This window comes from Nelumbo lutea, chromosome 3 (genome assembly GCF_056320005.1).
Source record: "Nelumbo lutea isolate HS-2025 chromosome 3, American lotus-T2T, whole genome shotgun sequence".
Lineage (NCBI taxonomy): Eukaryota > Viridiplantae > Streptophyta > Magnoliopsida > Proteales > Nelumbonaceae > Nelumbo > Nelumbo lutea.
In genome coordinates this window covers 579,969-606,205 of record NC_142686.1, presented here as the reverse complement: position 1 = coordinate 606,205, position 26,237 = coordinate 579,969, and the positions used below count along the sequence as shown (strand labels likewise).

Sequence of the window (26,237 nt, the reverse complement as noted above, 5' to 3'; positions counted from 1 at the left end):
GCACAAACCCAATTGGTACAGTGTGTGTGTTTAAACTTTAATCTTTAAATTAGGATGCTTTTGGCATTGCATCTAATTAAGCTGAGCGTGACCAACAAACCAATACCCTTCTTATTATGCAATCAAATACTGTTTTTTAATTAATTAACTATACACATATTATGTTTAGTAAACTTATATCACAATTAGGTGTTTATATAAATTAAGCGGAAATTTGTTAAACAAGTCACAGTAACACAACTCAAAACATTGGTATTTTTTACCTTGTTTATGTTCTAATGTTCCGTTTCCGCATCATGAGGACAAGGGCGTTGTGACAATGACAACTGATTGTGGAAATGCTACCCACACATCATTTCATGTTTCTACAATTGTCATTTGTCATAGTACAAAATTTTAGAGTCTAGCTACCATTGCATATTGCGTTCACGGTTTTGCACAAACGGACATAAACAAACATCAATTTTTGCGCACATATGCCCAAAACATTGGTGTGCCTAATTGCTTATTTATATGCTGTGGTAATTGGTAAATAAATACTTACCAAGATCAAGATGCCACAAACACTATATATATATAGTTGGGACAGGTTGGGATGAATTGGGACTGAGCCAGTGGAATTGGAGGTACCAACTGTTTTAATTACTTGTTGCGTCTTGCATCTTCTATCTTGACTTGAGTTGAGAATTATTCATAATTTGGAATGGCTCAAGAAAGCATTAGGCACACAAGTAGGGATATGAGCATCTGCCCATACCTGCACTGCTACACAACATCTTACTGGGTCAGGACGCAACCCTAATTCAGTCCAAGGTGCTGACGTAAGTGGATGGTCATGCATGAACCAGCCCAATTATGTACTACCAGCCTCAACTCACTACACCAATGTATTTGACTTGGTATTCTATGAGTAGCCAGTTGTGTTTGCAAAAAGTTTGGGCCGATTGGACAGCGCCTCAGGTCAGTTTATTTTTTTCCTTAAAAAGTCACTACTAGCATAATAGAAATAGGAGAGTGTAAAAGCCAAGGGTCTGACCACAGAGCTCACACAGAATCTCCCCTCCCCCTGCCCCCGCCCCCCTGAAAAACAAATGAAACATCTTATTTAAAAATGTGAGTTTCAATAATAATAATAATAATAATAATAATAATAATAATAATAATAATGATGATGATGATGATGATGATGATGATGATATAGTTTCTCATTTTTCATTATTATTTAAATTTTGTAAATATTACTGGTATAACCGTTTTTGGTCACGTACCATTTTTTGTGATGTATAAATTTTTTTGGCTAAGTACCTCGTTATTTGACCTAGTGGTGACGTGCCTTGGTGATGAGCTACTTGGTGGCGAACTCCCTGGTGGAGAATTGCCTGATGGCGAGCTCCCTGGTGGCGAACTGCCTGGTAGAGAGCTCCCTGATGGCGAACTGCCTGGTAGCGAGCTCCCTGGTGGAGAACTACTTGGTGGCAAACTCCCTAGTGGAGAACTGCCTTGTGGCAAGATTCCTGGTGGAGAACTGTCTGGTGGCGAACTCCCTAGTGACGAACTCCCTAGTGGAGAGCTACCTGGTGGCGAGCTCCCTAGTGGCGGCCTGTGACTCAGAGAATGGTGGAGCTCCCTGGTGCAGCACAACCCGACTACCCTCTGCATGAGGTGATCTTCTTTCCTTTGTAGGCAGTGGGAGCTGAGGGACTTGCGAGAACTCCATCTTTTCCTCCTTTTTGTAGGCGGCGAAAGCTGAGGACCTGCGAGAACTTTACCTTTTCCTCCTCTTTGTAGGCAGCAGGAGCTGAGGGACCTGCGAGAACTGAATCAGAGGACCCGGGGGTATTTTCCCGGCGGGGACTCTCCGACGCTTAAGTTAGCACTCTGATTGGAGAGAGCTTTGAAGATGATATTGGAGAAACGAGAGAGCTAGAAAGCAGGGATTACCTCCATTTTTTCCATCCTTCCCCCCTTTGGGGGGGTGAGGTCTTTATATACCAGAGTCCTCGCGGGTTAGGTGGGTGAAAAGCCTCCAAACGGTAAGACTCGTCACATCTCGTTAGAACCGGGGTATGGTGGGGAACTCCTCGAGGTCGTCAGGCTGGCGCTTGTGTCAGGCGGCCAGGTTGGCGCATGGGCCAGGTTGTCAGGGCGGCGCCTGCGTCAGCCGGCGGGTCGGTGTCTGGGCCAGGTTATCAGGTCAGCGCCTGTGTCAGTCGGTGGGTCAGTGTCTAGGCCAGGTTGTCAGGCATGAGATCTTCCTGCGATACGCCAAACTACTCTTGTACCGAGCTATCCAACAAGTGACAAGCTTCCCAGGGGAGCTATGCCGAGCTGCTTGTGGCGAGCTCTACCGAGCTGCCTGGCTCCTTGGCAAGCTCTTTGGTGAGCTACCGAGCTCCTTGGTGAGCTACCGAGCTCGCGGGGTATGCATGCCGAGTTTATCGGTGGGCGTCTTATGGGCAGCTAGGTCGGCCAGGTCGGATCATGTGCCAGGCTAATCCAGGTTGGATCATGTGCTAGGCTGATCCAGGCCGCACCAGGCCGCGCAGGTCACGCAGGCCACGTGCGGGCCACCCATAGGCCGCACCAAGGCCGGCCAGACTAGTGCCCGGGTGGGACACCAACTTGGTAAGTTGTTGCCTGGGTGTTTGCCTACTTGTCGCGAGGTGCCATGTGTTGCAATTTCACTAGAGGGCCAAATTTGCCCTCATCATTTGCCCCCCACTCCCGAGCTGAGAGTAACTCAGCGAAGGGAGTAGATTTCTTCTTTTGGCCCGTAAGTCGATGAGCTAGTAAGTGCTGATCCAATTCCTTGGGCTTTGGGAGTTGCCTATATGTGGCGAGCTGCCAGTAAGGTGAGGAGGTCTCTGCCAGTTCAGTAGTGTAGCCCTTAGGCTTTGGGGGCAAATTATAGTTCACTTTTGCTGATTTTGCTCATGCTGAGGAAGCGACTGGGTATTTAGCAATAGTGTGGCCCATAGGCTTTGGGAGCGACTCATAGTCCACTATTCTTGACTTTGCCCATGCTAAAGAGGCGATTGGGTCTTAAGCAGTAATGTGGCCCGTAGGCTTTGGGAGCGAATCATAGTCCACTCTTCTTTGACTTTGCCCGTGCCGAAGAGGCAATTGGGTCTTAAGTAGTAATGTGGACCGTAGGCTTTGCCTGTGAGGTGCCGAGCTGACCAGGTGCTGAGCTACCTGTGAGGTGCCGAACTGACCAGGTGTCGAGCTGCCTACTAGGTGCCAAGCTGACCAGGTGTCAAGCTACCAGTGAGGTGCCGAGCTGACCAAGTGTCGAGCTACCTGTAAGGTGCCGAGCTAACTAGGTCCCGAACTACCAATGAGGTGTCGAGCTGACCAGGTGCTGAGCTACCTGCAAGGTGCCAAGCTGATCAGGTCCCGAACTACCAGTGAGGTGCCGAGCTGACCAGGTGCCGAGCTACCTGCAAGGTGCCGAACTGACTAGGTCCCGAACTACCAATGAGGTGCCGAGTTGTGATTGCGCTGCATCAACTTCAAAATGTCGGTCACCCGCCCCTACAAGAAGCTACTAGGAGCTCGACCTTCGGGGACAACACTACTAACTTTAGGTCGCCAGCTCACACGGGAGCCTTGGAAGGCTCGACCAGTAAGGGCGTCTATGTAGTCTATTGGCCGCCAACTCTCGCGGAAGCCACGAAGAGCTCATCTTTGTAGGGGGGACCTTGCGGAGAGGACCGATGAGGCTTTATCCGAATTGAAAGTAAGGTTGGTAGAGCTACTTAGTCTGTTAGCTCCCTGCATAGTCTTCGAGTTCATAAAAAATGTAAACTATAAAGCGATAGCTTCAATTTCTCAAAAGTGAGGACTTAGCTTTGGTAAGATGAGAACTTAGCTTTTGTAGGATGAGAACTTAGCTTTTTGTAGCGTGTTCCCACAGATAACGCCAATTGATGTAACCGTTTCTGGTCACAAACCATTTTTTGTGATGTATAAATTTTTTTGGCTAAGTACCTCGTTATTTGACTCGGTGGTGACGTGCCTTGGTGATGAGCTACTTGGTGGCGAACTACCTGGTGGCGAACTACCTGATGGCAAACTGCCTAGTGGCGAACTGCCTGATGGCAAACTGCCTGGTGGCGAACTGCCTGATGGCAAACTGCCTGGTGGCGAACTACCTGGTGGCGAGTTCCCTGGTGGTGAACTGCCTGGTAGCGAGCTCCCTGGTGGAGAACTACTTGGTGGTGAACTCCCTGGTGGAGAACTGCTTGGTGGCAAGATCCCTGGTGGAGAACTGTCTGGTGGCGAACTCCCTGGTGGAGAGGTACCTGGTGGCAAGCTCCCTACTAGGCAGCTTATGACTCAGAGAATGGTGGAGTTCTCTGGTGCAACGCAATCCGACTACCCTCTGCATGAGGTGATCTTCTTTCCTTTGTAGGCAATGGGAGCTGAGGGACCTGCGAGAACTCCATCTTTTCCTCCTCTTTGTTGGTGACGGGAGCTGAGGGACCTGCAAGAACTCCACCTTTTCCTCCTCTTTGTAGGCGGCGGGAGCTGAGGGACCTGCGAGAACTGAATCAAAGGACTCGGGGGTATTTTCCCGGCGGGGACTCTCCGACGCTTAAATTAGCACTCTGATTGTAGAGAGTTTTGAAGATGATATTGGAGAAACGAGAGAGTTAGAGAGCAGGGATAACCTCCATTTTTTCCATCCTCCCCCCCTTTGGGGGGTGAGGTCTTTATATACCGGAGTCCTCACGGGTAAGGTGGGTGAAAAGCCTCCAGACGGTAAGACTCGTCACATCCCGTTAGAACTGGGGTACGATGGTGAACTCCTCGAGGTCGTCAGGCTGACGCTTGTGTTAGGCGGCCAGGTCGACGCCTGGGCCAGGTTGTCAAGGCGGCACCTGCGTCAGTCGCGGGTCGGTGTCTGGGCCAGGTTGTCAGGTTGGCGCCTGTGTCAGTTGGCGGGTCGGTGTCTAAGCCAGGTTGTCAGGCAGGAGATCTTCCTGCGATACGCCAAACTACTCCTGTACCGAGCTACCCTACAAGTGGCGAGCTGCCCGGGGAAGCTATGTCGAGCTGCTTGTGGCGAGCTCTGTCGAGCTGCCTGGCTCCTTGGCGAGCTCTTTGGTGAGCTACCGAGCTCCTTGGCGAGCTCCTTGGTGAGCTACCGAGCTTGCGGGGTATGCATGCCGAGTTTATTGGTGGGCCTCTTATGGGCGGCTAGGTTGGCCAGGTCGGATCATGTGCCAGGCTGATCCAGGTCGGCCAGGTCACACAGGTCGCGCGCCAGGCCACGCCAGGCTGCACCAGGCCACGCGCAGGTCGCGCCAGGCACATGCAGGCCGCGTTAGGCAGTGCGCAGGCCGCATGCAAGCCGCCCGTAGGCTGCGTGCAGGTCGTGCCAGGCCGCACCAAGGCCGGCCAGACCAGTGCCCGGGTGGGACACCAACTTGGTAAGTTATTGCCTAGGTATTTGCCTAATTGTCACGAGATGCCATATGTCACAATTTCACTGGAGGGCCGAATCTACCCTCATCACTTACCTTTTTCATTACTTATTATACATGTTTAGGTATTAAATTAAAGAAAAATGATCAAATCGCTTAAATGATTTATGCTCAAGTAAGACATGGTCTTTGTAATCATGAGTGTTTTGGTTCAAATTTTTATATCCCAAAGCATTTTGAGACTTATTTCAAGGCAAGTACCACTAAAGTCAACCAAGGCCAGTTCTCTAGGTTGGTTCAATTAGGGTAAACCCTTAGAGGCTTAGACCCTATAACTGGTATAAGTGGGCATTGATTCCAAGAATTTAGAATCATTCCCTGTCAATAACAGATTGTATAAGATCGATTCAAAGCAGATTCAAGATCAGTTGCATTGGGTGCCAACTTGAACTTACCCATTTACTCACCCTTACTTGCTATTTCCCCCGCCCCTAAAGGCCTTAACCCCGTAATTCGTATCATAATAATCATGGAAATTCAGAGAAAATGCTAAAAGATAGATCTATAAAGAAGGTTGTTTGTTAATGTCGGAGGTTCTTGAGAGGGATAGACTTGATGGATATGGAGTCTAGGGTGTAATTTAGCCGGGCTGGGGTTGAGTTGTTAAATTTTAAATGGACCCAGCCCATACGTCCGATTTCAATGCATTATAAAGATCCCGAGTTTTTAATCTTTAATGTTGTAGAACGAAGTGGTGGTCCTAACTAAACCAATTTAAAATAAAAACTAAAAAAAAATAAATGTGTAATTAGAGACCTACACTCAAATCTCCAATGTTTGACGACTTATCCTACAGTACTAGAAATGTTGCTGGAAACCGGTGATTTTGTCGTAAAAAAAAAAGGAAAACCATATGTAAGAGCACCCAAAAATACAGATTAAATGCTAATAAAAGTACCATGAGCTGATGGAATTTGATCCTATCTTATTCACCAAAAGAAAAAAAAAAAAAACCCGTTGAAATAATGAACCTATAAAAAATAATCAGTTTTTTTTTTTTTGGGCGGGTGAGGGGGAACTCAAATGATCCTTTCCAATCTTGATCCAGAAGAGATTGGCAAAAAAAAAAGTTGTCATGCACATATTTATTGTGAGATATAGAATGGACAGAAAAGGGAATTTGCTAATAAAAGTGAATTAGATAAAAGAGAAAGGACTAAGGAGAGACCATCTTAATTAGACCACGTACTAATAAATTAAGCCTCACTTTTTAGCAGCTGGAAATAGAATCAAAATATCGTATCGCATGCCAATTAGGCAATCACTATCGCTAGAAATTGGAGAATTTATTCAAGAATGTTGCGAGGGCCGAATGTATGGTGGGTTGATTAATTTTCTACTTTTTATCTTATTTCGGGTTATGAAATTTTGCCTATATGATGCCTAATGATACCTAGTGGTGTCCAATAAGCAATAACACTTGTCTAATAAAACAATATAATTGCTGCATGCATTACATTTGTGTCTAATAAACTGCCTCCCAATTTCCATTGCATGAACACAAAGCACACACAACACCATAAAACTAAACATGCTCAACTAAAGTGTACTACATTTCTACTTTTTTTTTTTTGGCAATAAAATAAAATGAGAACTTGGTTCACTCTGGAGTGAACTTAGTCTGTAATTTGTATATTTATAAATACGCCAAGGTCCACTGCATGTATGCTATATACAGTAAACCGGTATGTAGTGCGGCACGGCGAAATTAGATTTTTTTTTCATATTTCAAATTTCAAAATAAATTAATTAAATGCAAAAGAAGGCTAACTAACTTAGGCTCGTTGGGTTTGTATTTTCAGGGTGGGTAAAAGTTCGTTGAAGAGACTTTCTAAGGTTTGAGGCAGAAACTGACAAGGCGCGAGATAAAAGGAAGACTTGGTAGTTATGATGAAGAGTTTTTGGCAGACAGTAAGGGATTTAGGTTTGGTGGGCTCCCCTGAAGTAAAAAATTACAAAGACATTATTTTTTTTTTTTGTGGATGCTTCATTAAAGCAGAATTGAGAAGAAAGAAGGCGGTAAGGGATAGAGGAAGAGGTAAGTCGTTTTGATAAGCTTGTACACTGAATTAGGGCTGTTCACGGGTCAAGTTGGGTTAGTTTACTGATGTTTTTTCAATTGATCCAACATGATCGGGATACTTGAAATTGAAACTGAAACTGATCCTATGTTAAGCAAAACTGACCTAATCGGTTTGAGTCGGTTTTGGCTCCACTTAGTGGTGACTTAATTGTTGTACAACCTAACTTAAAGTTAGGTTGTAACTAGAATAGAGACAAATTAATTAAGTAAGAACTAAGTAGGTAATAACTACTAAGTAGGAACTGACTACTAAGTCGATTCGGTTTGAATCGGTTTCGATTTTCACACACGAAAATCAAAATCGAATCGAATCAGCGGTTTATGATTTTTTATAACCCGAAACCGACTGGTACTGAAAAAAACCCGGCCAACTCAGGTTGAATCGATCCAGATTGATCGGTTTGGTCGGATTGGATCTTCTTATGAACAGCCCTAACTGAATGTTGGGTTGTTATTGGAAGTCCTGGTTTCGGTTTCAGTAGTGTTTGACCTTTGGAGTCATTGGTTATATCTTTGTGCTTTTTGAGTTTTTGTGTCGCCTAGTTAGTTTCGGTTTGTATTATATTCTTTTCTTATTATTATTCAAAAAAATGTTTAACAAAGATAAAGTGAAAAAAAAAAAAGCAATTAAGGAAAGAAGAAATAAAAAAAAAAAAGAACAAAGTTTACATTATTTCAATACATTTTTGACAAATTAGATCGATAGAGCTCGTTTTAAAAATGCATGCATGGCACCCTCCTGAATGGTGACTCATGACGGAGCTGATTACTGAAAGAGTAGTAATGTATTTGGTCATTTCCAGTTGTTGGCAACGATGTCGGCCAAATCAACCACCCTTTGAGAGTAACCCCACTCGTTATCATACCAAGCAATCACCTTAACCATGTCATCTCCCATAACCATGGTGAGGGAAGCATCAACAGTTGAAGAGACATCACTGCACCTGAAGTCCACGGAAACAAGTGGCTCGTCACAGACGGAGAGGATGCCCTTGAGTTCCTTGTCGGCAGATTCCCTGAATGCAGCATTAACCTCCTCAGCAAAGGTCTTCTTGGACACCTGGACAACCAGGTCCACGACGGAGACATTGGGAGTGGGGACACGAAGAGCAATTCCGTTGAGCTTGCCCTTGAGGGTCGGCAGAACAAGCGCCACGGCCTTGGCAGCACCTGTTGATGTTGGGACAATGTTGAGGGCTGCAGCTCTTGCACGTCGGAGGTCTCGGTGACTTGCATCAAGTAGTCTCTGGTCTCCGGTGTAGGAGTGAGTGGTGGTCATGGTACCCTTAATGATGCCTGCAACAGCAGAAGCCATATATATATATATATATATATGTGTGTGTATATGATGATCATTGACTTGCTAATTAATGTTAATGAATCGATCGAGTTTCGAGTCATGCAAGCATGGCGACTACTGCTAGCTAGGCTAGCTGCATGTATGTGTAGCTCTAGTATCGATCAATTATTAATTTAATCAGTAGTGGTGCTTACCAAACTTCTGATCCAAGACCTTGACGAAAGGTGCAAGGCAGTTGGTGGTGCAAGATGCATTACTGATAATGGTCTCGTCCGGGTTATAGGTGTCGGCATTGACCCCAACCACATAGGTTGGGATATCACCCTTCCCGGGGGCTGTTATCAGCACCTTCTTGGCCCCAGCTTGGATATGCTTCCCTGCACCTTCCCTGTCAACGAACACACCCGTTCCTTCGATCACCAGATCGATCCCTAGATCCCTGCGGTGATATATTTATATAGCTAATTAATTTGAAGGTACGGTCGAGACCAGAAAAAAAAAAGGGGAAAAACATTAATATCGAATTCGAAAGTGGGTCTTGCTTGCTTACTTCCAAGGGAGGTTGACGGGGTTACGATCCGAGACAACCTTTATGATCTTACCATCGACCGAGATGGCTTTGTCACCAGCAGGTTTGACATCAGCCTCAAAGATGCCGAGGGTGGAGTCGTACTTGAGGAGATGTGAGGCCTGCTTCACACCGCCGGTGTCATTGATGGCGATGACATCCAGCGGGGAGTCCTTCCGCCCGTGCCAACACCTCAAGAAATTCCTCCCTATTCTTCCAAACCCATTGATTGCCACTTTCAGCTTCGCCTCTACCACTCCTCTCTTCTGACCGTTTCCTCCAACCTACACAGCGACAGGGCAAAATATTTAAATTATATATATATTTGATCTTCAAGCCTCAATTCATATCCCCTGCCTATAGGGAATTTAGATTGTATTGATTCTACATCACAATACCCCGGCTAAGGGCTAAGGGTCCCAGATTTAAAGACTCGTTGACAGATCTGAAATCTAACAAAACAACTGTTACCGGATAATTAATTACATAACCACAATGATTAATCGTGGACAGGTAAGCGGGGGAGGGTGATATTCTGGCCCATGGGAATTGGGATGGATTAGGCCTAAGAATATATGTATGCTGGGCCAGATCCACCTAGCATTGTCAAGTTTAATATTCTCTCTCTTCTCATACACGGGCAATATGACCATAAATTGGCCCCATTTGGCATGGGCTGTTGGTTTTTTAGAAGCCCATCAGTTCACATTTTGATCTTTTCCCGTTTAGTTGGGAAAAAATCTAGTTGTTAAAAGCCGTAGCCACGAAAAGACATGGAAAAGATGCTCGAATAGATGTGCCTTAACCAAATGGTCTTTAAGCTGTTAATATCTTGATGCAAAATCTCTCATATCGTTTTTTGACTATCAAAACTTTCAGAAGATCTTTTAAAAAAGACTTGCCAAATGACCTGTTTGTTTGTTCGTTTCCTCTGCATTTCAATTTAGGTATGTTACCTGAAAAACTTTAACCAACCACAAATTCACGTACTGAATAGCAATTCATTGGTTACTGATTGATTGCTTGCATGATACCAGATGGTTAGTGGCTCATTTTAGGCCCACAAAGTGTTGGGCTACACTCTCTCCTATCTCGTTTTATTTGGAAATTGTTTAAAATTTATCATGACTTTTTAATAATTCTCTTAAATTCACCATATCTTTTCAAAACATTCACAGGTTAGTGTTTTTCTTTTTTTCTTTTTTTTTTTTTAAATGCTCCACAGGACAAAATTGTCTAGGTCAGCATAAATGTAAATTTTATGACCAAACTGCCCTTAAATGGCATAACAACCTTATTAAACATATTTTTATGTCAGCCTAATTTTTATTCAATACACCTTTGTTCTGACATAGATAGAAGTGGATGTTGGGTACTACAGGAGCCACATTTCTTCTTCTTGACCATAAATATTTTCTTGATCTCGATGAGTTTTAGACAATTTCCCCTCTTTTTCTTTATTGTTCATTTATTTTGCTTAATTTCAACTTTCAAGGTTCTCTTCAGTTCTCACCTGAGGGTCTGAGAGTCTGAGAGAGTGAGACACGAGACAATTGATTGTCATCTTAACATCAAGGACAGCATGGATTTGGGATCGGAGGACCACAATACCTTATTAGTTCATCATTGTATCCAGAGTGGATTTTTACCAGAGGGAAACTATTAAAAAGAAAAGAGGTAATAAGTGAGACGTAGCAAAACTAGGCGCTTGAGTAGACGAACCAATGCAAAATGGGTGCTATTTTTCCTGATAACTGAATGAATGGAAAATAATCTTCAAAATCCAAAACCAACCGGCCAGCTTCATGACATCTACGATCATCGAATTATTTATGGAGGATTCAAATTCAAACAATTCAATTAGTGATAATCGCCATTGATGTAAGCGAACTCTCTTTCCCATAACTATGTCTATGTCCAAAGATGGTACTGTATTTGCATGTAACTTATGACAGACTCAAACGGGAGATCATCATCATCATCATCCCTTCTGTGCAACAAGGGTTGTGGTTTGTGTAACAAACTTAAAGAAAATTTTAGCACACACACTGATCATGACACAGAACGAGAGCGCATACCACGGAGGTCTGGAAGGCAATGACAGATAGAAAATCGTCGGAGGCTTTTCTGGCGAAGGGAAGAGAAGCGGATGAGTTGCGGAGGCCAGAGAATTCCGAGAAGCCCTTGCCGTTGGCCTGCACAAATATATCAGAATGATTATAATCATCTCTGTGACTGTGATAGTCTACTAATTAACCACTAATCACCACTAGGATACCGTAAGTGAAAGAAAGAAGCCGAAAGGCGAAAACCACCTGCAGAGCAGAATTGGCTACAGAGAGAGTAGCCGAAGCCATGGTAACGAACTAACGAAGAAGAGAAGCAGCAGTAGGTGAAGGGGAAGCGGTGGAAGGAAATGCATTTGTTTCAAGTAAGCAAGGGGATAATAAAAGAGAGGATTAGATTCTGGATAGTCCCCTCAACGAACGAATGGCTGTGGTTTGTGCATTGTGCTTAATTTGGACCCATCGACTGGTCTACTGAATCCCGATGACGAATCACCGTGTTCGTGTTGGGCCTTCGTTTCCTTGGGCCTGAATCACTGGGTGTCAATTCAAATGTGTGGGTATGAATAGTTAGGAAGGAAACCCAGCCACAGTGGTTTGTGTGGATTTGAGGAGTGTTGTACTTTGGTTTGAAGTCTGTACTGATTCTGCTTGCGAGTACAAGAGACGAGGAAAGAAAGAAATAAGAATGCATCATGGATGGGCAATATTTGCCCCATTATATCAGCAATCCTATCTCCTCCTGATTTTCCACTCGACCTAACTACGTCTGCAAACGGATCATATCGAACCGGTTATACCTAGATCCAAATTCGATTCCTTTAAATTTAATTAAAACGAATTTTATCCATCAGATTTGGATATTAGCCCAAGTTGACGCCCTCGGCCCAGTAAGTTCCCCAGTTCCGACATAAATATGGTATGCTAGCTTATTTAAAGCCCAAAGATCATCTATCTATTCATGTTTAAGAGAAGTGGACATGCAGTGGGCCATATTAATTTCCAATTGTTTTGCATTTTGCGTGCAATTCTCTTTTTAGAGTCTAATTTATCTATTAAACTCGAAAAGCTAATCTCAGTTATCCAGTTTTGATTTTATGTTTTTTGGATTAAGCATGATTTACAAAAAAAAAAAAAGGCTCAAGAAAAATATTAATCGAGCTTCAACGATGCTTTTTTTTTTTTTTTTGGTTCAAGTAAAGAAGCATTGCATCTATTAAACTAATTATGGAAGACCATTTACAACATAAACATGTAATTAAGAACCCCAGTTCAGATGACCAGGTCTAGATAGTAGATACAACCGAGCCTCGCAATGCAATGTGAACGTAACCCTATTTGAAGATCTTCTTACATGAGAGAATGTGCATTTTTGAACATCTTCAATGAGGTTCTAGGCTTCAAGAAGTGTTGCTTCAATTCACTCATCTAGTATCAGTAATATATATGTGAAAAAATATGTATAAAATTGATGCAGTACGGGTTATTACACTCTTCTTGATCTTAGTTCGATTTAGACTCTGACTTTTCCCAGCATATTAAAATTGCCAAAAATAGTGAATTTTTTCCCAAATTAGGAAAAAAAAAACATCAATAGAACATTATTGATTTCCTAACTCTTGGATTCAAAAAAAAAAAAACATATCTAAGGCTCAATAAAAATAATAAAATTCATGAAATGGCCAATGTCATTTCATTTTAAGGGCTTTATAAGCAAAACATAATATGATTTCAGTAGTCAGTACCAATATTCTTGACCCAAATTCACTGATGATTGACATTGTTGTAGTCGTGTAGATTGCATTGAACCCCATACCATACTACTTTCATATATCACATATGTCGTTTGAATAACAAATCCAAAGTTATTATGCCCTTGGAAGTTTTAAGACATTCTTTTAATTGCAGCCCATCTTGACCTTTGACTAGCTAGTTTTTCTTTTTCTTTTTAAGTTCACTAGCTCTCATCTTTGTAACCTTGAAGACCTGCGTGGCCAATAAACCTCCCGAAATGCTAGAAAAAATAAGAGCTTGAACTTCACTAATTATCAATGATTAAAAGGTACTATAGAGGTTGTTCATAAAGATGAAATTATTGATGATGAAAATGAAATACATAGTCTAAAACTAACCAAAAATGTAATTATTTTTCTATTTTGGCAAAAGATCAATAGTTCAACTTTTGGGTAAAATGTATCAATTTTTAATGTCATAATTAAATAATAAAAATATAAAAATATAAAAATATAAAAACACAAAAATAAAAAAGACATGAATTTTACCAAAAAAATATTTGGGAGCATGTATAATATCATATATTTGTCGTATCAAACAAAAAAATAAGAATACATAACAGAATTATTTTTACAGACATACAAATAAAAAAAATTATAGAAAAATTAAGAATATTTATAATTTTATATTAACACTACCATTAAAAATATGAATAAGATTGTGGAACTTTCTTTTGACTAAAATACATATTTTTTTAATTTAACCTTTATTTAACTGTGAGGTTTAAAATGTAATTTGCACTACTACTTTTTACATCATTCAAGTCCCTCTCTTTAAATATATCTTGCATTTTTTTTTATAAGTGAACAAAAAAATATATATAGTAAGAAGATAAATTATTATGTCATTACCAAAAGAAGAGCCCAGTTAAGTAGGTAGGCCTATCAATGATACCCAAAACTTTGTAGCCCAATATGGGATGTTTAAATAATCAAAATTGAATTTTGTAATGTATATCTGATTAATATTGAAAAACAAAAATATAAAAAAAAAACATGAATTTTATAGAAAATTTTGGATACATTATTACTATTATTATCATCATCTAAAATTGCCACATGTAAAGCACTTACCCATTTACTAGTTATTAATACAAATCTTTTTTATTAAGGCTTATTTTGTAGAGCACAAATACAAATATCTAGAATGCAAAATCTTGTAATTTGTGTTATTTTGTATGTATTTACACTGTACATATTTTAAAATTAAAAAAAAAATTAATCAATTCCCATTTGACGTTTGTATATTTAAGTCGAGTAGGGCCACCCTACAAGGACAAGGTACGTTTAAGTTGATTTGAAAATTTCATGGTATAATTAAGTCTTTTTTTACCCTATGAAATATTGTTTGGTTGCATCGATGTTAACACATGGTGTAATGTTTGTCGTGGGTTACATATTGCAAAAGTGCAAGTTTCATTCAAAATTATCACACATTCACAACACTTGGTCATCTTCTAAGATTTCCTCAAATTGTTCATGTAATTTTTGTTTCTTCTTTAAGCATAACATCCCATCTAAAGGGAAGCTAGGTTCCAAGTGTAGCTGATGTGTAGCAATATGAATGGAAGAGCATCCTAGCGTTCACCAAGATGAGTGCAGGAGATTTAGGTGCCTCCAATACACGACCCGCATTGTAATCACACTACTAGTAATAGTAAGGTAAATTTAGTATATATTAACTTGTTCAAAGAAAACAAAGATTTTGATTATACTTGAAGAGGATAAAAACCAATATATTTAGATTTTATAATGCTAATTCGGTACTTTTAAAGATAAAAAATTTACATGACCAAATGTATCAAGCTGCATGGTTGATATATATCGTTCCAGCAAGATCCCATTATATGGAATGCATCGAAAAAGGCGAGTTTCAATTTTTTTTTTCTTTGTTGTTTTGGATATGTATCGTGCTCTATCAGTCCTATGTCGACTGTATCTATATTGTATCGGTGTTGTATTGATTGATATAGTACGAATAATAGGAAAACAGAAAAATAATTTTTAATATTTAGTGAAATATGACTTATAGCCCTCTTTAGAAGCTTTCAACCAAAACTCAAAAAAGTTTTCAACATAAACTTGCATTGTGCAAAAATTGTAAAAAATAGATATGTTTTTTTTTTTCTAGTTCATCCATAATATGTACAAATTTTTTCGTGCTTTTTTTTTCTTTTTTACTTGAATGCATGAAATTGCTTAAATATATGTTGATTTTTTTGTATTGAAAATTCAATATTTTTTTGTGCTATAAGTAAATCCATGTAGTGTTGTGGAAAAAAATGGGGAAAATATAAAATAATAGAAAAATTATATTTTTGGTATGATCTAATAATAAAGAATGATTATATTGTGAATATATGGATAAACAATCATATCCATACATCCATTAAAGTTTCTTGTTAAAAATTCATCTTTTTTTTAATTTTTATAATTTTTGAATAAAAATATAGAAATAATCATTTTAAATAACAAAAATAATACATATCCACTTAAAAGTTGTATCATTGTATCTTGGATGGTTGGATAGGATTATTGGACTCTTCTCCCTTGGAAGTTATTCATTTTCGAATATTTTATTATTTTAAAATTAAAATAAATACAAAATAATTACTTTAATACCAAAAGAATTACCAAATTGAAAGCTTAAGTTATAAGTTTGATGAATAATTTATCAACTTATAATTTTTTAGTTATATCTTTGTTAGAAAATATTCATTTATTCCCATATATTAATTATGATATATTTTTTCATGAGACCATTAAAGTATATATACATCATTTAGTACTTATATTTAGTATTTTTGATGTGTTTTTATAATGTTTTTATGTGTATTTATGTGTATCCAAATATTCATGTGTTTTTTTTAGGGGGGGGGGTTGTGGATTTGAAAGTTAGTAAAATAGTTTGTTTGTGCCACAGTTGGAGTTATAGGCATTATGACTCAGTTTGGAAAGAATATAAATGCAAATACATACAAAACAATAAAAAACATAAGGTTTTGCACTCTACAAATTTGCATTTGTACTTCTTCCAAATATGAAAAAACAAATGCAAATGTATACGGTTAGAGTTATAGGCCATTGCACTGTGCATATTTGCATGTGTACTCTTTGCACTGTACATAGTTTCAGCTCAAGGAGGACAGTCTTGCTCTTCGGAGACATCCGATAAAAAAGGACAGTCTTCAATATGTGGACCAAAGGAGGAAAACGTTGTGACCGGTGAGTGGTGACTTTTGCGAAAAGCAAATGGCGGGAGAGTTATACTCTTAAGTCTTAATAAAGCATTTCAGCATTTGCACGCACACAGTAGCCAAGCAGTTCCCGTTCATACTCGCCAGGAATTTAGTTCAAATTCTTCAAGAGAGGGATAGATACTGAGGAAATGGAGGGAGATGGGATTTTAGTTGGACAGGTCCTTCCTGCCTTGCGCATTCGTCTCCCGTCTACGACCACTGAGGTCTGGTCTTATCATCCCAGCCTCGTTAAATTATTTCTCTCTCACACCTTCTATCGAATAGCTTAAGAATGTATTATTTGTGGTCTCTCATTGAATGTCTATCGGATTAATCTCGATTCATGGAGGTTGACGATTGTAATAAGAGGGGAAGAGGGGATATGGTTCTTCGTCCCTCTCATTCTTTTCACAAGAAACAGAGAATCGTTGCAAATGCGGGCTTTTGCTATTTGAAATCCTTTGATGTTTCTCCAATTTTATCGAGAACAGGTTTTATTTATAATTCAATTTGTCTAAGGTCGGATTGGCTTTATACCATTGGTCGGAATAATCGATGTTGTGAAATTGTGTTTGAGGATGCTCGAATAAGCAAGCGGCATTGCCAGATTTTCTTTGATGGGTTGCTGCAAAAGATTTTTATTGTGGACGGTTTCTTCATGCCTTGTAGTCGTGATTTGGATGATATAAGGAGAAGATTTCGATGTTGTCTTGAAGGGAGAGAGACCAAGGAGGGCTTTAGTGTTAGGGGTTCTTTAAATGGGGTTTTCGTTAATGGCTTTAGGCTTGGCAAAGGATCTGTCATGGAGTTATCTGTTGGGGATGAAGTTTCCTTTGCTTGTAGAAACGAATTCAATTGCAGTTCGGGAATTAGGATTCGTTTTGTCGTTGAAAGGGTTATTTTCACAGAGGAGGTTCTCAGGTTAAATGGGATTACAGTAGATAGGCAGTTAAATGGGGAGGCAGAAACTATTGCAGGATGTTCTGTGGGACAAGCAGTACATGGAGAAGGAAGCGAAAATGTACTTGGTTTAGGGGAAAATGGTGTAAGCAAGCACTTAGCTCTTTGTAGATCAGGATATGATGACGTTACTGGCAGAGCTGTTTTTCTTTTAAGTCAATGTAGGCAGATGTTAGACAGTCTGGATCCCATAAATTACATTCAAGGTTCTGTGTTTTTGAATAGTATACATAAAAATGGGAATCAGGCCATCAGTAGAGAAAACAAATCTCAAGGTGTGACTTCAAATGACATTGTGAAAGTTAAATTGGTGAAAAATGGTAGGCCTGCTTTTGTGCGTGAACCAAGTCCTTGTTGTGTCTTGGATGCTGGAAGGCTTAGTGTGGTGAAGAGGAGCTTAGTTGGGGAGGCTGTGTTTGCTTCAGAAACAAACCCCTCTCCTGCATCTAACTGTGCTTTCAATGACAAAGAGAAACATGCTAATGAAACTTCTGTTGGAAAAGCTGTTTCCAGTGGTGAATTCAAGAGTCTGGTACCAAATTCTACTAGAAAAGGCCATCAAGATAACAGTGGTTTCAAATTAAAGAACAACAGGACATTTGATTGCTCATCATCAGGGGGGACATTCTGCCTGAACCGTCTTGAGTTTATGGAACACCGTTCACTAGCTCAGCATTCTGTGATTTCCTTGCCGGAGCTTCTTTATCCTATAGAAAGCCTTTTGCGCATATTTATTGCAACCTTTACTAGCGATATTTCATGGTACATCTAAGTTTTTTTCTTTTTTTCTTTTTTTCTTTTTCTTTTTAAACTTGTGATATTATCATATTAATTGTGATTCTTCTATGCACTGCCATAGCTAGAAGACATGTACCTGTACATGCATAGAATTGGCATAGCATTTATAGCAATACTTCTAGGTACTAGTGAATGCCCAATGATTCTTTCAAGATTTTATTTAACTGATATCCTATATTGTTATGATAGTTACTGTTAAATATGCCATCATGCTGCAGAATAATGGTTCTATATTTTCTGGTGGCCAATGATAGGATGGCGTCATGAATGATGGAGTCAATGATGTTGCAAATGGCTTCATTGGGGAAATCCCAAATACAGCTTTAGTATTTTTTACAAAGCTTCTCGAGCACTGTTAACAGAATGCAATAAGCAAAAATGACCTGAGATATTCTGGCTCTAAATGATGTCAGAAAAGGTCAAAAGGAAAAAGAAAAGCAGTAGATACTTTGATGAATTAATAAAAAGTGTTTAACTACACTTTGGCTCAAAAATATATTCTGAATAAGACATCATTATGTACTCAGAGATATGTCTTTATTACGTCAAAACCATAAAAAGTTGATTATATCTCCATAAATATCTGAACAATTCTAAACAAAATATGCTAAAGTTAGTTTCTTTTTTTTTTTTTTTTCACTTTCCATGAAACAACCTTTACTAATCTGTTTGTTCTTCTAGGAAAGAGTGGATTGGGGTGGAAGAAAGCTAGTATTACATGTTAAAGAAAACCACTAAAGCAGGTTTTTTTATAGACAAGAATGTCAACAATTCTTCTCTTTTTGTTGTTTGTCTAAAGTTTTTAAATAAATTTCAAAAAGTTTTGGATTCAAATCATCTTTTGCTTTCTGAAAGAAAAGAAAACCAATAGTTTTAAAGACAGTTTTGAGAATTATAATTTAAGAAACAATTCAGACTTACATTTTTTCCCCTGATGAGGACTCTGATAATGATAAGATCTTAGGGTCCGTTTGGTTCACAGAATCGGAATCAGAATCCTTCAGAATTGGAATCGGAATGGTCTATTCCCCTCGCCTGTTTGGTTCAAACTGGAATTGGAACTGGAATCAGTATTAGCTGGAATGGATTCTCATTCCCAAGGGAGGGGGAGGGAATGGCCATTCCCTCAAATGGGGGGATGCCATTCAACCAGTGAATGAGAATGGGATTCTGGTTCTGCCCAACCAAACAGTTGGAATCAGAATGGACCATTCTGGTTCAGATTCTGGAACCCTATTCCTGCAAACCAAATGGACCCTTAGTGAACATGTAACTGTGAACAACTCATGGAATTCGTGAGTTTGTGAGGACTGGGCGATGGATGAGACTAGTGAAAATCAAAGCCAAAAGTTTGTTGCTTGAGAGATTCAGAACTCAAGGAAGGCTGCGCTGAAGGTGAGAGAGTTGAAAATGGTGACAGTGTTGCTGGTGGGTACTGGTGTAATAGAATGGTTTTGGAACTTTATAGAAGGTGCCATAAAATCGAGAAGAGATGCTATGTGGAAGAGCTCAAAATATGAGGAAGCCTGAGAAAAGCAGGTGGTTTGTTCCCAGAAGGCAGGAAAAGTGAAGGGTGGAAGGAGATACTTACAGTGTTACAAAATTTCTTGAATGAGAAAGAAGAAGAAGTTCAGGGCCTTCAGGCCAGAATTCAGGAAGGAGAAGCTCAAGTAGCAGTAGTAAACAAACCACAAGATTGGAAGAAAAAGGTTTGAGCATAAAGAAATCAATTATAATCACCCCATTTGAAATGTGCAAGGCTTTAGTTGAAATGGTGGAAGATGAAATAGATGTATGATGTATCAGCATTGAATATCCAAACGGATTCTGCAGGTATAACAGTTTCAAAGTGGTGTCCCCTATCTAATGAAAAAGCAATCGGTGTTGAGAATGAAGTTATTGTTAGGATCCTTGGGTTTCCCTTTCATCTCTGGAAGGAAGGACTGTTTGAATCACTGGCATCACTATGCAGCACTCAACTTTATGGAATTCATATTGGATCTGCACTCAGCAGCCATAATCTTGAGTGGGGTTAAACCAGAGGAAATCCCAGAAAAGTGGAAGTTTTTGAAGATGGGATGTCCTACTCTATGTGGTTGACAGCCTCCATGGAAGCTTCCCTGTGGAAGGATGCAAGAAGGGAGGAAGATGAAGTGGCAGAAAGAGAATGCTTACATGGAAGGCATTGGTTTGTTTGCCCAAAAGGGATGGGAAGTTGATAGCTTGAGACATGTGCAGGAAGTTGTATTTTGAATGGAAATTTGAACAACTGAGAAGAGGGACAAGGAGTGAACCAGACCATGGTGTTGATTTGGGTGACTCAAGCGAGTAAACAAAGTGGGATAGTAATCAAATCCAAGCCCAATGATGGGGAGGCATGTGACAACTTAAGTCTTCCTCAGTTAAGGCATGATTCTTTGGCTTTGGAAGAGGAATTTTAACAATGAAATTGTTCCTCCTATAAGGTAGTAGAGGATTCCTATGAGGAGGGCTCACAGGTGGTGGCTGCAAGTGATATTGGAGTGAAACAGGAGCTGATGGATCAAATAATAGCAAAATGAAGGCAATGATTGAGACAAAAACTAATATAGAGGTAAGTCCTATTGCTCCGATTAACTTGAGGTGGATCAGTCAACTAAGAAGAGTGGGGAGAGTTTTCAAGAGATGAGAGAAGGAACCAAAGGGCATTCTAGGGGGGGGGGGGAGAATAGGGGTGGACACAAACTGAGATCGAGCCCAATATATAGGCTCGTTTGGTAATTGAGCTGAGCTCAAGCCTAATTTTTTATATATAATAGTAAATATTTTTTACATGTTTATTTCTTTTTTATTTTTTTAATATGAAGTTTGGCTCACTATCGAGCTTGAACATATGAGCTTTTGTGTTGAGCTGAATTCGGTCTCATGTGTCTAGCTTGAATCGAGTTCAAGACTAAACTCAAACCTCATGTATTTCTACTGAGCCGAGCTCAAAAGTGAGATATTTGGATTGGCTTGGCTTGAATCCACCCCTAGGGAAGAAGCAGAGAAGGAAGGAGGAAATAGAGGGGACTCAGAGGTGGTGGTTGGGTGGCTGAACAAAGAAGATAGTGGTTTATGGAGTTATAGTAATTTGAAGAGTAAATTCAGATGGCTGGTTCAAGAAATGGAAGTTAAAATTAGTTGGTAAAAAGATCAGCTAATTCTTTTGCTGATGGGTTAGCTAAGCAAGGGGTGGACAGGGATGTCATGTTCTGGGCAAAGATGTAATTTAATTTTCTTCTTTTTCTGTTCTCTCTTTCTCTCTTGTTTCCTCTCTTGGGGCTCTTGATGTAGTTGGAAGATAAGAAAGTTTGTCTTCCTCTCTGTAATTTATTGTGATAATTAATGAATTGTGTTATTGATAAAAAAAAAAAAAGGAGGAAGTAGAGGGGAGGAAGAAGAGGAAGACAATTCAGAAGAAGAAGAGATTACAATGGATGAAACCCATATTATTGAAACAGAGGTTGATTTGGAAAGATTGCTATTGTAGAAGTTGAAGTGAGCAGGTTTTGGGTATTAATTGTTTGGGGGGAGATGATTATGCTAGAAAAAAAATTCAGGGAATTAGAAGATACCCAATGTTTTTGAGGGAGGCTGATGGAGATCTTCAAGAAAAATTTTCAATGTCTGAAGATGGCCACAACATGTTTTCAGAATAGACTTGAAGGAGTTGTCATAAAAAAAAAGATGCGGAACTGGTTGGTGATTAGTTCTTTGAGAAAAGCACAATCTTGGACCTAGAAAGGATTAATGAGGAGCCTAATGTTTTGCTGGACTCAGGAAGGATACTCTAGCAGTTAGAAGATTCAGAAACGAGTGAAAGCAAGATATGGTTTCAGATGTCTTTTCTAAACTAAAAGGGCCTTTTGAAGTGTGATTGCTTGAAGCTGTGGTAGGTTTCTGCCTACCTCAGGAGCTTCTTCAAGGGAGCTCATTCCTCCTACAGAAAGAAAGAGAAGAGAGGAATGGTTTGATGCTCAGAAAAGGTTATCCACTTTACTGAATTTTAATTATTTATAGCCCTTTACATCACATGGGGGCTGAGTCAGTTGTAACTAACTAGCTGACGTGGCCCTCTCGCATAGGTATTCGGATAAGGCTGTATGGGTATCATACTAGTGGGCGCAGCAGTGGTAGTGGGGTGAGCTGTGTTCCTATCAAGTTGTTTTTGGGGGTTTGTTGGTTTGGGTAAATTGCTGGGCTATGGTTGTTGTTGGGATGTGTTAGTTGGATAACTGGGTTTTTGGGATTTTGTGTTATCTTGTTTTGTCGAGATCTGTCTTTGGTTTGGAGGTTTCGGTGGTAGTTGAAGTTGTTTCTCTTTTCTCTCTTGGGTGACTTTTGGTCACTTTCCTTGTAATTTCTCTCTTTTTCTTTTAATAATTCTTATTTTATTACCAAAAAACAACTCATGGAACAATTAACGAAGCTATTACATGTAACTCCTGCTTGGCTACATTATAACTGGAATGGAGTAAGAGACTGCCAAAGCTGTGGTCAACTATTAACGTTTATTAGTCTATCCATGGATAGTCAGATGCTCGTGATGTTGAATATATAAGCCTTGTCCCATTTTACCTAGAGTCTTCCAAAAGTAGCTGATGAGCGTTATTTTATATTTACTTATTGTGACAATCTTCAGAGTCTGATCAACTGCCACAAGGATGTAATTAAACCCTATCTGTGGCCTTGGTAATCTAAGCACAGCATTCATATCTCATGGGTTATAGTGTAAGCTAATATTTCATCATCTTAGCCTTATCCCAACTATATGGGGTGTAAAGAGACTGGGCCGAATGGGTCCTAGTATTTTCTCTTGTAATATCTTTTCTTTTCTTATTGGATAATGGGCCTCTCTTAATGGGCCTGTTATTTCTTTTTGTTTAATCACTTTATGTTACTGCCTAGCTGGCTGCCCACTTAAGGACATACTTGTCATTACTCTAACATTAATTCTTAATAAAAAAGGATTAGAGGAGAAAGGGAAGATAATTCAAACCTTTCTTCTTCTTCCTTCTCTTTTCGCCATTTTCTTCTCTTGTACTGCTGCTCTTACTTCTCTTCTTCCTTTTTTCCCTCTAATCTTTAAATTTACACCTAATATTTGAGGACTGATTTACATCTTGGTATTAGAGCAGGTCTATTTCTTCCTTTTTTTTCTTCTTCCTCTTTTCCCATACACCCTTAGATTAAGAGAGTGTATGGAGAGATAGGTTCTCTATAGTTCAGAGGATCTCTGGCCTAGTTGGTAGAGGGTTTGGAGAGTTTAAATCTGGTTGAATATTGCCAAGAAGTGGTGCTATTCTGTTGCTGCCCAAAACCCTAGCCGATTAGAGATTTTCGAAGGTACAAGTAAAGGTGAAGCTTTGGGTGTGGTGCTCTATGCTTGGGAGGTGTCTTTTGACTCCTAAAGGAGAGGGCGGTTCAGGTTTGGAAGAGATTGGGAAGCTCTGGTAGGAGCGGCTGCATCTTCTCTCTTCCTCCCCAACAGCTGGACGGAGTAAAACCCTAGTTTTCAAGCATCTGGGTTCTAGTTTGACTTCAAGTAAGTTTATATAGACAAAATTTCTGGTTCTTTGATTTTCGTTTGATTAATGGAGCCATAGGGAAGTGAGTTCAAGCAAGTGCCGGTTTCTGGCCTTGGTTCGGTAGATTCCGTTTTGACTGGTGTGACCACAATCAAGCTAGATGGGACAAATTATCTTGCTTGGGCACAGTCTATAAGAATTTATGTCTGTAGTATAGGAAAACTCGGGTATCTCACAAGTAGTAAAGTGAAACCTGAAGAGACAGACCCTGAATTTGAGAGATGGATGCAAGAGAACTATACTGTCATAGGATGGTTGGTCAATTCTATGCAACCTCATATAAGTCAGCATTATCTCTGGATGTCTTCGGCTAAGGAGATATGGGACAGTGTTACTGAGACCTATTCACAGAAGTTGAATGTAGCCAGAGTCTATAAGTTGAAAAGTGATGTGAAGATCCTAAGACAGGGGGAGAAGAGTGTAGCAATCTACTACTCTATACTGAAATCCCTATGGCAAGAAATTGATTTAATGGAGACAGTTGTATGGGAGAGTAAGAATGATGCTGAAATGTATAGGAAGTTGGTGGAGAGAAATAGGATGTTTGAATTTCTTATTGGACTCAACCCTGAGTTTGACATCATTAGGCAAAATATCCTGGCCAGAGATGAGGTTACTCTTTCCCAGGCATACGCTATGATAAGCAGTGAGGAGAGTAGGCGGCTGATTCAGTGGCAGAGTCCACCTACAGAACACTTTGCACATGTTGGAATAAAGCCAAAGGGTCCTACTGAGAAAAGGGAGTAGATATGTGAATATTGCAAGAAGCCGAGGCATACAAAGGACACTTGTTGGAAGCTTCATTCTGAGCTTCTTCCTGATAGGTTTAAGAATAACAACAACTCTAAGAAGGGCAGTCAGGTAGGAAAGCGTAAAACAACTAATGTTGCTACAGTACCTGAAGGAGGAAATAAGGAGAGTGAAGAAAAATCAACCATTGAGCAATTGGCAGCAATGAAAGCGGATTTTGATAAGTATGGGAGGCTACTAAATCACTTGGAAGCTACTGTTTCTTCATCTCACTCTTCCAACAACAACACATCATCTTCATCTGCATTTGCTCACTCAGGTATTCGTGCTTCTGCAAATCATGCTTCGGTTTCAGGTAATCATAAAATCCCTTGGATTATTGATTCCGGTGCATCAGACCATATGACCGGCCTGTCTAATCTCTTCTGCTCATACCACCTTCTCTCTGGAAAAGAGAAAATATCCCTTGCTGATGGGTCTCTTGCTCCCATCTTTGGTAAAGGGGATATAAAGACCTCTGACACCCTTTATTTATCCTCTGTCCTTCATGTCCCTAAACTTAACACAAACCTTTTATCTGTTAGCAGCTTAACTAAATCCATGAATTGTAGCATAACCTTTTTTCCCACTCATTGTGTTTTTCAGGACCTGCAATCTCAAAGGATGATTGGGAGTGGCCATGAGGCAAACAGAATATACTTGCTGGACACACCGAATAGAGCTTTTGGACCACCTCATGGAGTTGCCTTAGAGTCAGTTTTGTCAGAGTCTGTTAACAAAGTCTTGTTGTGTCACTTTTGGTTTGGCCATTTGTCATTTTCTGCTTTGAGTCATTTGTTTCCAGATATGTTTAAGGGAGTGTCTATCGAGTCTTCATTGTGAGTTGTGTGAACTGGCAAAGCATTGTAGACATTCTTATTCAATAAGCAATAAAAGATCTCTTTCTCCTTTTCATATTGCTCACTCTGACGTCTGGGGGCCATATCATTTGCCAACTATGGGGGGTTATAGGTGCTTTATCCTTTTTATTGATGACTAATCTCGTTACACTTGGATTTATCTCATGAAATCCTGGGATGAAGTACCAGCTATTGTGCAAAATTTTCATGAACTCATCCTCACCCAGTTTAACACTCGGATCAAAATATTCATTTTTGATAATGCTAAGGAGTATTTTGAGAAAACCCTCTCCGCCTATCTTGAAACTTTTGGGGTTATTCATCAAAGTTCTTGTTCCTACACTCCACAACAGAACGGGGTGGCGGAAAGGAAGAATAGACATGTGGTTGAAGTTGCCAGATCCCTCCTGTTTGCATCCCATGTTCCTATAAAATTTTGGGGAGATGTTGTTCTTACTGCTACTTTTTTGATCAACTGTATGTCCTCCCGGGTCCTTAACTTCAAAACCCCCTTTAGCCTTCTCTTCTCGGATGAGGATATTTTTTCTCTTCCTCTCCGTGTTTTTGGGTGCACTTGCTATGTGCATGTTCACAGTCATCAAAGGCACAAGTTTGAACCTAAGGCTCGTAAATGTGTTTTTCTGGGACACACAGAAGGGATATTGCTGTTTTGATCCAGTTAG

General features: G+C 39.9%; 2 protein-coding genes across 9 annotated transcripts in view; one reads left to right on the top strand and one right to left on the bottom strand.

The window, feature by feature from the left end:
• Positions 1-8,125: 8,125 nt before the first annotated feature.
• LOC148862254 (glyceraldehyde-3-phosphate dehydrogenase A, chloroplastic-like) lies at positions 8,126-12,198 on the bottom strand. Its single transcript, XM_088977061.1, has 5 exons — positions 11,756-12,198; positions 11,519-11,635; positions 9,423-9,724; positions 9,067-9,311; positions 8,126-8,868 (listed from the first exon to the last, which is right to left on the bottom strand). The coding sequence occupies exons 1-5, from the start codon at positions 11,795-11,797 to the stop codon at positions 8,366-8,368; spliced, it is 1,209 nt and encodes a 402-aa protein (XP_088833187.1). The 5' UTR covers positions 11,798-12,198; the 3' UTR covers positions 8,126-8,365.
• Positions 12,199-16,318: 4,120 nt separating this feature from the next.
• The window catches only part of LOC148862253 (forkhead-associated domain-containing protein / FHA domain-containing protein), a 46,355-nt gene continuing 36,436 nt past the window's right edge, over positions 16,319-26,237 (top strand). For 3 of the 8 annotated variants that reach the window (XM_088974351.1, XM_088974347.1, XM_088974349.1), the window contains exon 1: positions 16,455-18,260. In XM_088974351.1, coding sequence (XP_088830477.1) covers positions 16,882-18,260 — 1,379 coding nt within the window. In that variant the 5' untranslated portion in view covers positions 16,455-16,881. Of the gene's footprint in view, positions 18,261-26,237 lie in introns of all 8 variants that reach the window. The other 5 variants (XM_088974350.1, XM_088974346.1, XM_088974352.1 and 2 more) reach the window with 3 other exon arrangements.

Coding starts and splice junctions, on each gene's coding strand:
- LOC148862254 (XM_088977061.1), bottom strand. CDS start 11,797: ATGGCTTCGGCTACTCTCTCTGTAGCCAATTCTGCTCTGCAG. Junction 9,725..11,518: donor TTGCCTTCCAGACCTCCGTG/GTATGCGCTCTC, acceptor GTCGCTGTGTAG/GTTGGAGGAAACGGTCAGAA. Junction 8,869..9,066: donor GGTCTTGGATCAGAAGTTTG/GTAAGCACCACT, acceptor CTGCTGTTGCAG/GCATCATTAAGGGTACCATG.